The sequence below is a fragment of the Glycine soja genome, chromosome 19 (genome assembly GCF_004193775.1).
Source record: "Glycine soja cultivar W05 chromosome 19, ASM419377v2, whole genome shotgun sequence".
Lineage (NCBI taxonomy): Eukaryota > Viridiplantae > Streptophyta > Magnoliopsida > Fabales > Fabaceae > Glycine > Glycine soja.
Window position 1 is genome coordinate 44,139,241 of NC_041020.1, and position 14,707 is coordinate 44,153,947.

General features: G+C 29.4%; 1 protein-coding gene across 1 annotated transcript; it reads right to left on the bottom strand.

Annotated features, from left to right (window-relative positions):
* Window positions 1-10,203: 10,203 nt before the first annotated feature.
* LOC114398862 (auxin-responsive protein SAUR71-like) lies at window positions 10,204-10,572 on the bottom strand. The gene has a single exon (XM_028360976.1). It carries the CDS (start codon window positions 10,570-10,572, stop codon window positions 10,204-10,206), a length of 369 nt encoding a protein of 122 aa, XP_028216777.1.
* Between the last annotated feature and the right edge of the window lie 4,135 nt (window positions 10,573-14,707).

A 14,707-nucleotide genomic window follows, 5' to 3' on the forward strand; every position in this document is an offset into this window, starting at 1 on the left:
ACTAGTGTCCATTGTATATATATATGTGGAATTTGTAAAGCTTACTCTAATGGGAATATTAGCCTTATAGGAAACACACACGAAGTTTCTCCTGTTGCATGTGAAGCCATGTCTATTTTTCCGCGTGTTGCAGCTAGCTACATATCATTTAATGCAAACTTTGACGCGTCGGTTTGTTCCTTCGCTAATTTTATTTTCTTAATTCGTAGCCCAAATTAAAGCACACATTATTTTAGGCCTAATGTGCTGTTTGTATGACTGTACCATAATTGAGAAGTGTCTTGCAGCCAAATTGTACTCGATCCTTCTAGGCCTAATTTGCTGTCTCTATGACTATCACATATTTTAATTTGTAACTATACTAACAAACCTACACAACGAAAGTGTGAAACCAATTTTCTCTTCGTTGGGAGTAATGTCAAGTGAAAAGTCATGGGATTACGCACATCTAAGGGGACATCCGCGGCCATACAACAAATTAAGGTTTTCTTGACGGTGTTCGTACATCATGTTTTTGTCGGCGCAAAGATTTTTCCGCGTATGTGTTCATACATCAATAACACACTTTAATTTCTCTCTCTCTCTCTCTAGCTATAGCGATAAACACTCCTTTACTCCAAACATGAGGTGTCTAATTTACTTTCAAATAAAAATGGGGTTACACAAGAGTATATTTATATTATTAGTATAATTTTTTATGTGTTTAAAAATGATTGGTACTATTTTTTTAATTGCACCAATAATTTATGACGAGATTGTTTAACTTTATTTTATTTGAGATAAATTAGACAAGACCAATATTAATTTATCAGCAAATTCTCAAATTAGAGGCATGCAATAGTGGCTCAAGCTATATCGATGGCAGGATAACCATTGCGCATTCATGAAGGCCGAATGGGCAGCAATCAAAGTTAAAAGCTACAGCGACGGGACGAATATAGAACAATTAATGATCAAACAGTACCCAAAAAGAGTGTGTGGGTAGAAATTAACAAGGGAAAAAAAATGGATGTGATATGGGTGTATGAAAAATGATGTGATCATGAGAATTGAAAAACGAAATATAAAGAAAAATAGAATGAAATTGAGTAGTAAAAAAGTTGGATGTATATTAATAAAAACCCTAATAATCCTTTGTTTTCATAAAGGAATTAATTAGGAAGGAGAGAAAGAGAGTAAAATGTCTCTTTCTTTATAATTTGTTTTGTGTTGAAAAAACAAGTGGAATAGGGAAATTAGTGTAGCTCCCATGCCAAATTTAATCCGTCGATCCATCATTCATTGATTTGGAATGGAATGTAATTTGAGACTACATAGAAGCTTAAATATATTAACCTGAGAGTTTCACTCTGCATTATGTGTGAAATTTAAATAAATAAAAAATAAGAAATGGGTTACATTATTGGTTCTTCTATTTATTTGATTAATTCATTTTAGTTACTCTATTATTAAATTTTTTTATTTAATTCTTTAATTTTCAAAAGTAATTTAAAGTTGCACTTTTCATCAACACCATTTATTTTTCTAACGGCAATATTTTACGTGCTGACTACCTTTTTCTTTATTGTGGCAGTATAAAATTGGACAATATAAAATATTGACCAAAATCACTATTTTTTGCAATTGGAAAAAAATAAAAACATTGCATTAATTTTTAAAATAAAATAATCAAATTAAAATTTTCAATAATAGAGGAATCCGATTGAATTAATTAAATAAATAGATGGGCAAAATTAGTAATTTAACCTAATAAATAAAATAAAATAAAAAAAATAGTATAAAGATTAAAAAAAAAATTTATGTCAGAAAAGAATGAAGTGAACTTTTTTATTTAGTATAAAAATATTTTTATAATTTATTTCTTTATTTTCAATCTCTTTTCCACCCATTCAAATAAGTGAAGAGAATTGTATTCACTTCTTTCCTTCTTATCTCCATTCGTCCCAATCCAATAACAATTTTTTTCCCACTTTATTTCTCTTTTATTTCTATTATTGCCATCTATTTTTTTTTCTTTATTTTAATCTTAATCCAAACAAAACATAAATGGAATTGAGGAGAGTAAATAGTATTGGAGAACTGTTTTTTATGGTATGAAAACATCACTCACAAATTTGCACGAAATCAAAGGGAAAGTATTTTTATTGGCTAAATAAAAAATTAAATAACTTGAGAAAAGTTGAAAAAAATAAACCGAAATTAGCCATGTCTATCCGTGCAATAGTTTTCGTCATTACTTTTATATTAAGTAGCATTTTCATAAATTTTAATGCTTAAATAATTCATCTAAATAGTATTAAACTTTAAGTAAAATCTCGAATTTGAACTTTATAAATAAAAAAATATAATTAAAAGAAAAGATTACACTAAAGTTGATCAATGAAATTTTTAATAAAAATTAAACAATAACAAAGTTAGTGAATACTTCCCTTAAATGTTACTATTAACTAAAAAGATAATCTGAACTAAAACATAAAAATATTTGAGTTTTTAAACAATTGTATTATTATAAAGTAATTAACTAAATGAAGGCTATGCGAAAGTATAGACCTTAATAGTTAATTGAGTTTTACAATTGTAAATTTTTTTCGTTCTGGACTAACATGAGCCTTTTAAGGTTCCAATAAATTCAAATAATTTGGCCCAATATGGGGACATATATATGCCTTCACTCAATTTCAATTTTTTTTTCTGATACTATTATAGTATTGAATTACTGTCATTTAAGTCTCCTTATGTTTAACACTTTTTATTTTAGTAACAAGAAAACTGAAAGAAGGGCAACAAACAAGATCCTAAAATCGAAGATGGGCTACTACTAGACCGTCGGCATCATTAGCTAGTAACAGTGATAGAGCCCAGAAGAGATGAGTAAAGCTGTACCTAACATGACTTAAATAGTCAGCACAAAAGTTCCCTCTCTTAAAGTATGCTCAATAGAGACCATGCATACAATTACGAGCAACCTGGGCCAGAACCAGAATATCACTAATGAGTAATGACTGAACTATATCTGTGAAACTCGATCAGACCAATGTTTAGGTAGTGTTTGGTAAACAAAGATGAAAAGGGAGGAAAGTACAAGGAATGAAAATAAAAAAACAGTGGAAAGAGAGTAGAAACTCAATTTCTTTGATTAAGATAAAAGATTTGAATTAGAGTAGTTAATAAATAATAAAAATAAAAAATTAAAATAATAAAGATGAAGCAAAAATCTCCTTTACTCTATGCAGCTTTTTCAACCTAACAATTTTTTTAGAATTATGCTCATAGTTGATTATGAAAAATACATAATTAATTATGCAATTTCATTTGATCATATAATCGATTATGCTATAAACATAATTGATCATGTTTTAAACTTGAAATCAACTCTATCTAATTTTTTAAGGATTGGATACATAATCAATTATGATATAAGTATAATGGACAATCCACAAGTTTCAGTAGTTTAGATAACCAATTATGTTAATATGATAATTGATTATGTAGACAAATAAAAATAAATAAAGAACAACAAGGGTTAGGAGTTTTCCAAAGCAATTTTGGAAGGATCTTTTTTTCTTAGTCATGAACCCAAATTTATTCCCTTTCATCTCATTTTGGGAAGAAAATTTTACACCATGAAACCCACAATTTTTTTAAAACTTACCGTCCAAGTTCACCCATAACATTGACCCATCTCACAACTTTTATCTCTAAACTATCTCAATTCAAATTCACCCTATAAACCAAATACATCCTTAACTTATACATATTCAGATTCAGAACTGCATCCAACCTTTTTGAATATCTCGTTCCAAGTAGTCAACAAGCTGAAATAAATGACTAACACTAGTTCTGCAAATATGTTGTTACCTACTCATATGTTTCCATGAAAACCGCATATTCAAGCACCTCATTGTCTTTGAAAAACGTGATTTAATAGTCAAATTTATTGGCTGATTTTTAAAAAATTAAGTAAAATAACAAATAATTCAGTTTTCAAAAATTGAAAACAAACAAGGAAATGAGAGAGGATGAAAATTAAGATTTGAAGTGTTTAAAAGGATGGATGTAATGAAGAAGAATCTGTTTGTCGGTAGAAACTTTAAGAGGAGAGGATTAGAGGAATTTGATGAGTGTTATCTTTAAAAAAAATCAAATAGAGTTATAATAGACAGAAAGTAGTGGGTCAATAACTCAATATATAAAAGGAGACTATATATATGCATACCATAAGACATAGTTTTAAATTATGGTCGCACTTATAGATTTATTATCACAATTTTTGTTGTCAGCAAGAAATTACGGATAAATATGATTGATATGGTTGCAGTTGCGATTGCAATAATTCCAAAAACCTTGCTTTAGAGGGTAGCAAAGCCAAAAGGATACAGAACACAAGAATAGATAGGAGAGAGATTGTTTCACTCAAAAAATATTAAGAGAATAGAGAGCAATGTAGGAGAATTGTTTTGAGAAAGTCAAGTAAGAAAAAATAGCTTATAAAAGGTGACTGTTTTAGAGAAGAAAAAAGGAAATACCTGAGATCAGTAAAGGAACAAAAAAATTGGTTGAAAAGGAGTAAAAAATAAGAAGAGAGAACATTGGTTGTTCCAGATATCCGTGGTTGATTCTTTATTTTTTTTTATGGGCAAATCAAAGAGAATATATTATATACGGTACCAGCAATACCATGGTACATAAATACAAGGACTGAGTAGCTGGTTAATACTATTTATCTCTCTCAGCAGAGCAATAAATATGGCAAACCAGCCAACATTAGTTGTTCAAGATGTCTGTGGTTGATTCTAATTGAATTCTGGTTTGACTTTAACTTAAGTCCGAGTAATATGAAGGATGATCCTTTCTCTGGGACGACTAAATAGGCGGGTTACCTATAAAGACATTTGAGTGCTCAAGTCAGAAATAATTTTTATACAGTAACGATAATCAGTAAGTGCATACCCATATATAACGTTGTAGACATGTTGTGTTTATAGGTTATATAAAAAGAAAAGTACTTGTATGGTGCCTGAGATGGACTGGATCACCTAGTACAAGGCCTAAAGCCTTTGAAAGACAATGTTTGTCTATTCTGAAATAGAACCTTAATCATTTTACTCCATAGCCAATGTGAGTTCTCCTTTACCAAGCTGCATTATAGTAGTCTTGTATATCTTAATATTTTTGTGTTGACTTCCATAACCACTTAACAATTTAGGTTAATTAATGATGGTTGAGTCAAGGTAACTTGTTTGAAGAGATATAAGATTGATTTAATGACTAAGGAAAAAGAAAGGAAAGAAAAATCATAGGTTTGAATCTTCCTATTAACAAAAATTAAAAATACTAATAATTAATATTTGCTGATGAAAAACATTTAAGTTGTTTGAATTATTGGACTTTAAGTCACTGCCAACTCAATATGATTTTTATATATACAATAGCTAAATCTCACTCTCTTGCTGTTTTTTTTTTTATTATCAGCAAATAAAACTTTATACATAAAAGAGGACAATGGTACAAGGGAAGTTACAACTTAATTAGGCAATGAAATTACCTCCCAGTTATAATTAAAATACTATCTTCTTCCCCCTGGTGACATATAAACTGAAAAAGCTATGTGTCCTACTGATGAACAAGAAAGAGATTCCTACGTTTACACAATGCTTTCTCGCAGAATATACACACTATATATATTACTGTTGGTGTATCCCTCACAGAATATTTCTACACCAAAATTAAACTAGCAATGCGTATTGCCTCTCTGTTAATATTTTCGAGCACCGCACCTCACTCTCTTTTAATTTGATGTTACTGGCAAAATAGTACTTTCTTATAATGATTTACTGATAATTTGAGTTTAAAAATGGTTGAATTAATTTTAGTTGTTTGTAGAAAATAAGAAATTCAGAAAACATATTTATGATAATGAACATAATTAATTCGACCATAGCAGAACATCGCATTGAACGTGAGAGTCACAGAGACAGGTGTATAGAGGTTGAAGGCGTCGTACAATGAAAGGAGGAGATTCGTTTTCATAATACGTATGCTAGTATCTAATATAACCTGGGATGAGTATTGCTTGAATGCTTGATAAGTAATTAAATTTCTGATTTTAACATTTTTTTAATCAATTCTTTTAAAAATTTAAGACACTGTCGGCTGAGCTACAAAGTCCTTATCGCCTAAAGTAGGTTTCAATCACCCCCATTATAAGATCAACCGATTAGAAACGAACTTTTTTTATTTTGTTAACACTCTGAATAAACTCTTGCTAATTAAAATTATAAACCATACCCTGTATGAGGGAAACAAGGCTAAGCCTACATAGTGGTATGACAAAAGGGGACCAATGAAACTATTATATGTGGACACTATTGTTGGAGTAGAGGTGAGTCATCTGATTCATGGTTAGGCTGAGTTATGGGGAAATGTTGACGGTGTCTTGAGTTAGAATCCTTTGTCCTCTTTTAGTATTCTCCGAACAATCATCAATCTTAGAAAAAAAAAAAAAAAAGACCTAGTACATAAGTAAAAAACACAGCCATGATCACATGGAACAAATTTGTGTATTGTGCCTCCACTTTCCATAGGGTCCCTATCTAATAGCAAAATAAGATGTCCGTTGTCCCATTTACTCGAATTAGAAGTAGCAGTACTTTATGTCGAGATCATATGTAACTGTTCCCATGTTCTTCCCTGCTCAACCCTTAACCTGGGGATAGAGACTAGAATGTAAGTTGAAAGCTTTTGCCTGGTACCTATCATTGATCAAGTCCTATTCACATGGGCTAACACGTACTGTCACTGTGTGCAAGAATAAGACAAAAAAAGGTATATGTGAAAACATTCATAATTTTCTAGGGTCGTTGTCTTACAAACCAATTATCAAGCACGTATTAATCTTATTACCTTAGATTGGATAGGCAACATGTGACTCATTTTCTATAGGTGGATCCAATCACCTAATATTTAATTAGGGCATACGCATCCATAATCAATTCCAAAATTTCCCACATCATATTCTTCTTCATACATCATAACTTGTAAGCATATAGCTACAATACACACACACACATCTTTTGTATAAATCTCACCGATCTTCAACAGCAGTAATAACTAATTAATTACGAAATTGAACATAATGAAGTAATATTGATAGAATTCCTATGTAAAAAATGGAATAAAAAAAGTCACATTTTCGTTATTGGCTGTCCTTCTTTCGGTTAGCGTGAAGGTGCTCATGCTCTGTTTTGGTGTTAAATGTTAATACACAGGTGGGGCTCCATGTCTGGGAAATAATTAAATTTCGGAGTGGAACTTTTATAAAGTTAATAATAATATTATTTTGTTAAAACTACCACGGTTTTATTTAAAGTGAAAATCCATTGAATTAAAACTCATATTAGTGTTCAAATTGACCAACTAAGATCGAGGATCCACAATATTCCACAGTAAATTGAGAAGGGTTAGAAATGAATAGTGTGTGGTTTTGGGGTTGAGTCCTTTAAATCCGATTTCGACCACATCCAACCAGTGATTAGCCCTGGAATTGACGGTCAGGGAGTACCCCAAATTTTGACCTGTAAGATATGTGACGACTAATGAAATCTTGTTATATTTCTCAAGTTGGAATATATTTGAGCAATGAGCATGATGGTATACTATTTGTGAACGATAATTTTCATGATAAATGCAAACTGTTTTCTGCTACAACTCAACCATTTCAATTTTAGAGTTGACTTGCACCTCAACTCAACTCCCTTCTTTCTCGGCATGGATGGGTCATCTTCCAGTGGTTCAAGAATCTTTGGTCGGTCAATAAAGTATGAGAAATCATATCTTTTAATTGTTTTCTTACCGCTAATTTATTAGTTTTGTTAAAAATATTAGCGAAAAGATTTGAACTAAAAACATCTTGGCTCTCTCTTTTTCATTTACCAATTAGTCTTTCATTATCAAGCCTTCAAACTTTTAAATGAATCTTATTACCTTAAATTAAAAAATTAATTTCCTTAACTCCTTACCAAGAAAATACCATGAGCTCAAAAAGAAAAAAATCTTCAGCCAAACTAATTCATCATTAAAAGCTAACTTAAAGCTAATAAAAATTAATAGAGAATATTTTAGGTCATTAAAAGGAATATTTTAGGTTAAGAATTAACAATTTAACTCCTCTAGCAAAAATAAAATTACGTGAATCTTGCGTTAAGCAATATTGTTGAAAAAAATAATAAGTTGTATTTCTACAAATTCGTTATTTGTTAGGTGTATTTATCAATTATCTATTTTTCTCATCAATTATTGATGTGTAACATTATATTGTTTTTACAACACTCTCCAAATTCTTGAAAAAAAAGACAAGACTCTCCAAATCAACTCTTTAATACTATATAAAGAAAATATTAAATAACATATGATACGTTTAATATTGTAGCAACATAAAATGTATTTGATTTTTCATTTAAAAAATAAGAAAATATTATATAAGAATTTAAAATATTCATGATGAATTAAGCACATGTTTAATTCATTTAATATTAGAAAATATTTCCTAATTTTAATAATTTCCAAAAATAAAAATAAATAAACTATTATTATTTTTACGAAAACAATCCCAACTAAAGTTTTATCAGGATATTAATTTTACCTTTTCTCGTAAAGGAGTCATATATTTTAACCATATACTTAATGAAAAATTGTTTTTCTCTATATTCAATTCTTTTTAATGGTATATTTAACTACATATCAAAGTCATAACATAACTAACAATAGTTAATTCAAGTGATTATGTGTCTGATCCCTCAGGCAAGATTTTAGATTTAAATTTTGTAAATAAAAAAAAATATAATTAAGAAAAAAATTATAATAAAAGTAGTATATCAGATTCCTAACAAAGATTAATCACAGAACTAATAAATAATCTGCGTCATTCAGTATCATGATTACCCATTAAAAAAAACTATAACATAAATCAAGTGTCATTTTTTATGAGAACTTGTATAAGATATGGTTCTAAAATTCTGATGGTCTTCCATTAATGCCCGTTGAATATAATAATGATGCAATTAATATATTCAGTATAAATATATCAATGGAGAATCATAGTTGATCGAGGAACCACCTTATAGAAATCCTTTTCATCATCTAATTTCGTAATTATACTTATTGAAGATACGAAATACAAACACAATTGGAAGCTCTAATAGCTACTTGTGGTACGGAACCTTATGGTTGTACTTGTACGTACAGAAATAATATTAGCTTTAAGCTGCATTCCAAATTATGATGAAGAAATAGAAATTATCAAAATTAAAAGTTAGTTATAGATTAAGGGTAGATTTAAAAATGTTTCAATGATTTGTTATGAATGGTGTGGCTAGATCCATTATCTTGTTCATCTTTTTTTTTCATATCATGTTAGTAGGCTAAAATGCCATCTTCTTTTGTAAAGATTGATTAATGTTCTTGAATCTCATAGGAACTATTTGTCAAATATTCATGTAATTGGATAGGTGTACCTTGTACTTCATCATATCAATACATTTTGCTTCATTATAAAAAAAAAAGGTGGTCATCCCCAACGAGGCAACACTATATAAACCAGATGGACGATGGTTATCTGGCCTTCTTGCATACAAGTTAGACTTACAGGCATAATACAGCATCAAAATGACTAACTGATTATGTTTTCACTGTTTTCTGTACAAACATTTAAAAACAGAAAACAAGTTGAAAACAAAGTGGCAATTCAGTAAATTAAAAGTAAAAACAGAAAATAAAAACGGGTTGTTATTGTTTGTAAAAGCATATAGGAGTATTCAAAAAGAAAAATCTACAATAAGAGTTGCTTAATGGATTGTTTATAAAAAAAATATTATTTTAGTGTCATGTTATTTTGAATTGCTTGAAATTGGATAAAATTACTTATAAAAGTCATTCTTGTTGATAAGTTACTTAACTTTGTATTAGATATAGGAAAGAGAAAACAAATATTTGTGAATTAAACAACTTATTAATAAAAACTCTTATTGAAAAAATTAATTAAATTGTTTAAGCGATATTAATTTGGTTGTTTATGTAAAGATCATTGAAGATTAAGATTAGTTCCTAAGATATATATTATATGTGTGCAAGATCACCCGAAACATGTTACAGCTTACAAAGAAATTAAGTAACTAAGGCAACATTAAAGACATACATGACAAGGTCTCATGCAACTCTAAGCCCTTTAACCCAACAGGCAATAGCAATACCCTTGTTCCTATTCTTTTTCCTTGTAATGATTCTCTTCAAGTCATCTGGTTCGCAAGGAATTGCAAGTGCTCCTACCTGAGAGAATCCGTACTCTTCTTCAGCTTGCTTTAACAACTTCACAAAGTCAGGGTGATCCAAAAACTCCAACTCAATAGAGAATCTCTCTGGCTTCCACCCTTGTGTTGCAATCACCAAAAAATGGCCCTGCTTCACCCCTTTTGGACGTGAGAAAGTGCTTTGTAGTTTCCTCATCATAGGCTCCACTACTCCAAACCCTCCGATCCACAATCCCCAAGAACAACTACTACTACATGTTTTACCCATGCCTCAGAGAAACAAATAGTAACCTGAACAAGTTAATTTCTTTTGGAAGTTCTTACATGCCAATGCTGGAATATATATAGTGGCATGCATGTGTGACCAAAAGATAAATGTCAGATATATGACTTTGGAATTGGAATTCAAGTTGATAATAGCGTAGTCGTGGGGACAATCGCATGTGAGCTTTCATTAAAGGTTGATGTCACTTTTCCCTCCCATTTTGAGGATGAAGTTAGCTCCTTCCTTACATCATCTTTCAAGTCATTGCATGCAAAGGGAAATACACACAAAAAAGACATATATGATGAGAGAAAATATTTTATATAAGAATTAAATGTCTTATATTCTTTGAAGTTTAGACTTAATTCAACTTCAAAATATTTATTGGGATTGGTGCATGAATAATAAGTAATAGTGAGTGACCCTTTTGAATAATATTAGATATGCTAGATTCTTAAAATGTGAGTTTAAGTCTAATTCAATCTAAAAAATTAATTCAAAAGATGAGGATTGTTCCTCACTTATATACTCTAATTTGACTTTATTTTTATTCGATGTAAGATTTAAATTTTTTTCAATAAAATGATTAAATATAAATCTTATAATCATACATGTAGGATTAAAATTTAATGTGACGTGAATACTTAAAAAATTATAATATTTTTAAGATTAAATATTGACTGTTCGTGTTTAATTATATAATTTAAATTTAATTTTTTTATTTTCATATAAAATATGTTTTCTTATATATATATATATATATATATATATATATATATATATATATATAAAAGGAGGACTAGACAAAGGGTACCATATATACTTCAGTCATTTCAATTTGCCTTCATTCAATAGAGGCCCTCTCAGTTAACACATGAACGATGGTAATAGGACATTTTAAACCTACAACAAAAATTTATTCAATTAATAAGAATACTGTTTATGTCTCATAAGGACACGAATTGGAAATTTGAAATTCCATTATCAATATATGAACATATATTTGGATTTTATAGAATTAGTTATTTTTAAGCATATGTAGTACATAACCATACAGAATAACTATATATACAGCTTGAATGTATAATTTGTTTTCATAAATTATAAGAGACTTAAAATTCAACATTGACCACTTATGGGAGGAGGCGTCTTTTCGTTGCATGTTGGAATCATGTGAGCAATTAATAACAAGGAAAGCAAAGAAAAATGTAGCTTTTGCGTTGCAATACGCATACATGTACTTTATTCTTTTCCCTTGGCCACAACAGTGTCATCGACTATTGATAGCACACTTCTGCTTTGACAATAGTGCATATAGGAAGTAGCAAAAGTAGGAAATTATCGTGATCATGATAGCAACACGTAGCTAGAGTGTTTAGATGAAGGATCAAACTGCATAGTAAATAACTATTAGCTAGCGAACATTTATCTGCAAATGATTACACCACCAAACTTACCTTTTGCTTTTACGTGTTTTTTTTCTTCTTAGAAAGATGTTAGGAGAACAATTGTTTTTTCGGTATAAAGTGAATGTATACAAATGATTTCCTAGATTAAAGTTGCTAAAATTGACGTGAGTTCCAGTAAAAATGATCAATGTAATTTTATGTAAATTTGAAAATAATTATAAATTTAAATATATTTTTCATCTTTTTAATTTAGTAATTTTTTGTTTTTCATTATAAAATTATTTTTTTAAGTCCTTATAAATTATATTTTTTTATTTTTCATCCTTTTTAACACTTTAGACAGCACTTTAAACAATAAAAAAATATAATTTAAAATGTTAAAAAGACAAAAAATAAAAAATTACAAGAATTAAAAAAAGTTGTGCTTTTTACAAGTTGGATAAAGCTTCCTAAGATCATCTCGGCATCTTTCTCTCCCTCTCTTCTTCCTTTCGTGTTTTTTTTTTTTTTTTTTTACTTTTTACACATCTTAATTAATTAAATCTCACCATTTACACATACTTGTTTTTACTTTTTACAATTTAGCAACTATTCTCTATAACTAGAAACTTAAAAAAAACACTAAATAACTCTCAAATAATCATACTTAGCATTTTACTTTCTTCTTCTTCTTCTTATTATTAATAATTAAAGGGCCACCCACACGAATCCACACGTACGAAACATATACGTACGAATCCACACCAATTTTAAATAGGGTAAGTTTATTGGATTCAACTGTTACTCTCTCCTGTACCTGATTTTGTATCTGAATTTTTATCTATCACTTAAATTGGTTATTATATTATATTCGTATGAATTCGATCACACCGTTAATTGTCGAACTAAATAATAGCACTGTTAATTAAAAGCTCATTTTATGTCCCAAATTGATACTTGAGATAAACACCCCGTGCTGAACAATTTCTTGAAAAGATTAATAATTCCAGGGGGAAATCTTAACAGGACCCATTTTTAATAACAAAAAGGAATATAAGCACCTCCAACGGGAGGTGGCCTTAAGCATGCATGAAGTGTGCGCATACGCTCACAGTAAAGGTATTATGTAGATAGAAAAGCAAGTTTACGACCAACTATATGGTATAATGAAAAAAATATGTAAAAAGTGAGATGTGTATATATAGCATTTGTCTTCCTCATTTGGCTTAATGAACATAGCATTTCTTAGAAGGAAATAACAATTTCCTTCCATCAACACAAATTGGCATTCAATGCTAAAGTAAAGCTAGAAGAATGTCACATATACATGATTTCATCTTCTTTTATGCACATTTTCACTTATTTGCACTCCTAGAAAATAAACTTTTAATATTGATTTTTAATCAATATTGAAATTACCAACATTAACTATTTCAATGTTAATATCGATTTTCAAAAAATTAATATTAACATACACTAAACAATATTGATTTGTAGAAAAATTAATATCGTATACTAAGCAATAAACAAAAAATATAAAATATGTAAAAAAAATGACATTAATTTTTCTAAAAATCGATATTATGTCCAAAAACAAATAAAATAAATTTCTCTATAAACTTAAACTAATTTATGTAAAAGTTAAAAACTATCTTCTAAAGAAATTAACATGAAACAAATTTTACAAATTAGCTTTAGTATAAGTTAATTTTAACTTATAAAAAAATCTTTTTTATTTTCTTTTCTTAAATGTTTGCGGAGAAATTTATTTAAACATGCTTTTATTCAGCACCAACTCATTGTGAGATGCTATCTTCATGTGGGCAACAAGCATATGTAAAACATGTATGCTCAACGAAGTTGCATATGTCTCTCTTTTGGAGGGTAGCAGGAGTCCAACGACAATTTACAGTGTAGTAAATCCTTTGGAAAAGTTGGGAAGGAAAAGGCCATCATTATTACAAACAGGCACACACAAACTACTAACTAGTATACACGTAGCACTTGCCGATATAAAAAATAAAAAAAAAGAGAGAGAGAGAGTATATGTAGCACTTGATATATATTACAAATACCTGGAGGACATGGATATGGTCAAGTAAGTAATCTGCTGCAACAACAACATAAAGGCTTTGAAGATATCAGCAGAAAAGAAAAAATTCCAACAAAATTATGAAGTGAATAGCGTTTCAAATATACAAGAACATGTGTATGTTCTATCTCAACCTAAAATATCCGTATTGATAAAAACTTTAGGAGAACTTTAGCACAAAAGTTACTTGTTGTCCCACTATGTAATATATGCTCGGCTTGCAGTCCTCGCAGGATGGCTGAGTACTAACCCTGGGTCAATTATTCGCGACCAAGACATATCTTGAAATATCAGTGACGTTTTCTTTCCAATATTTTTCATTTGATTGGTTGAAATTTGATGAAAATCACAAATTTAAAATTGGTGATTTTCAACAAATTTTAATCAATCACAAAAAAGATTGTTGAAAAGAGAATGTCAAAGAGAGAGTGTTAAGCATTTCTCATATTTTCAAATGAATTTTGGGAGAATCACACCTCAAAAGCTAGCTGTTTAAAGAGTCCAAAACCTTATAAACTTCACACTATCGGGATAGCTTATAATTCTCCATTTAAGCTATTTTTATAGGGGGGAAACTTTATTTAAAAAATAATGATTCTAATTTGACAGATGTCCCTAACACAAAATGTGGTGGCTCAAGTCATATACGTTGCAACAT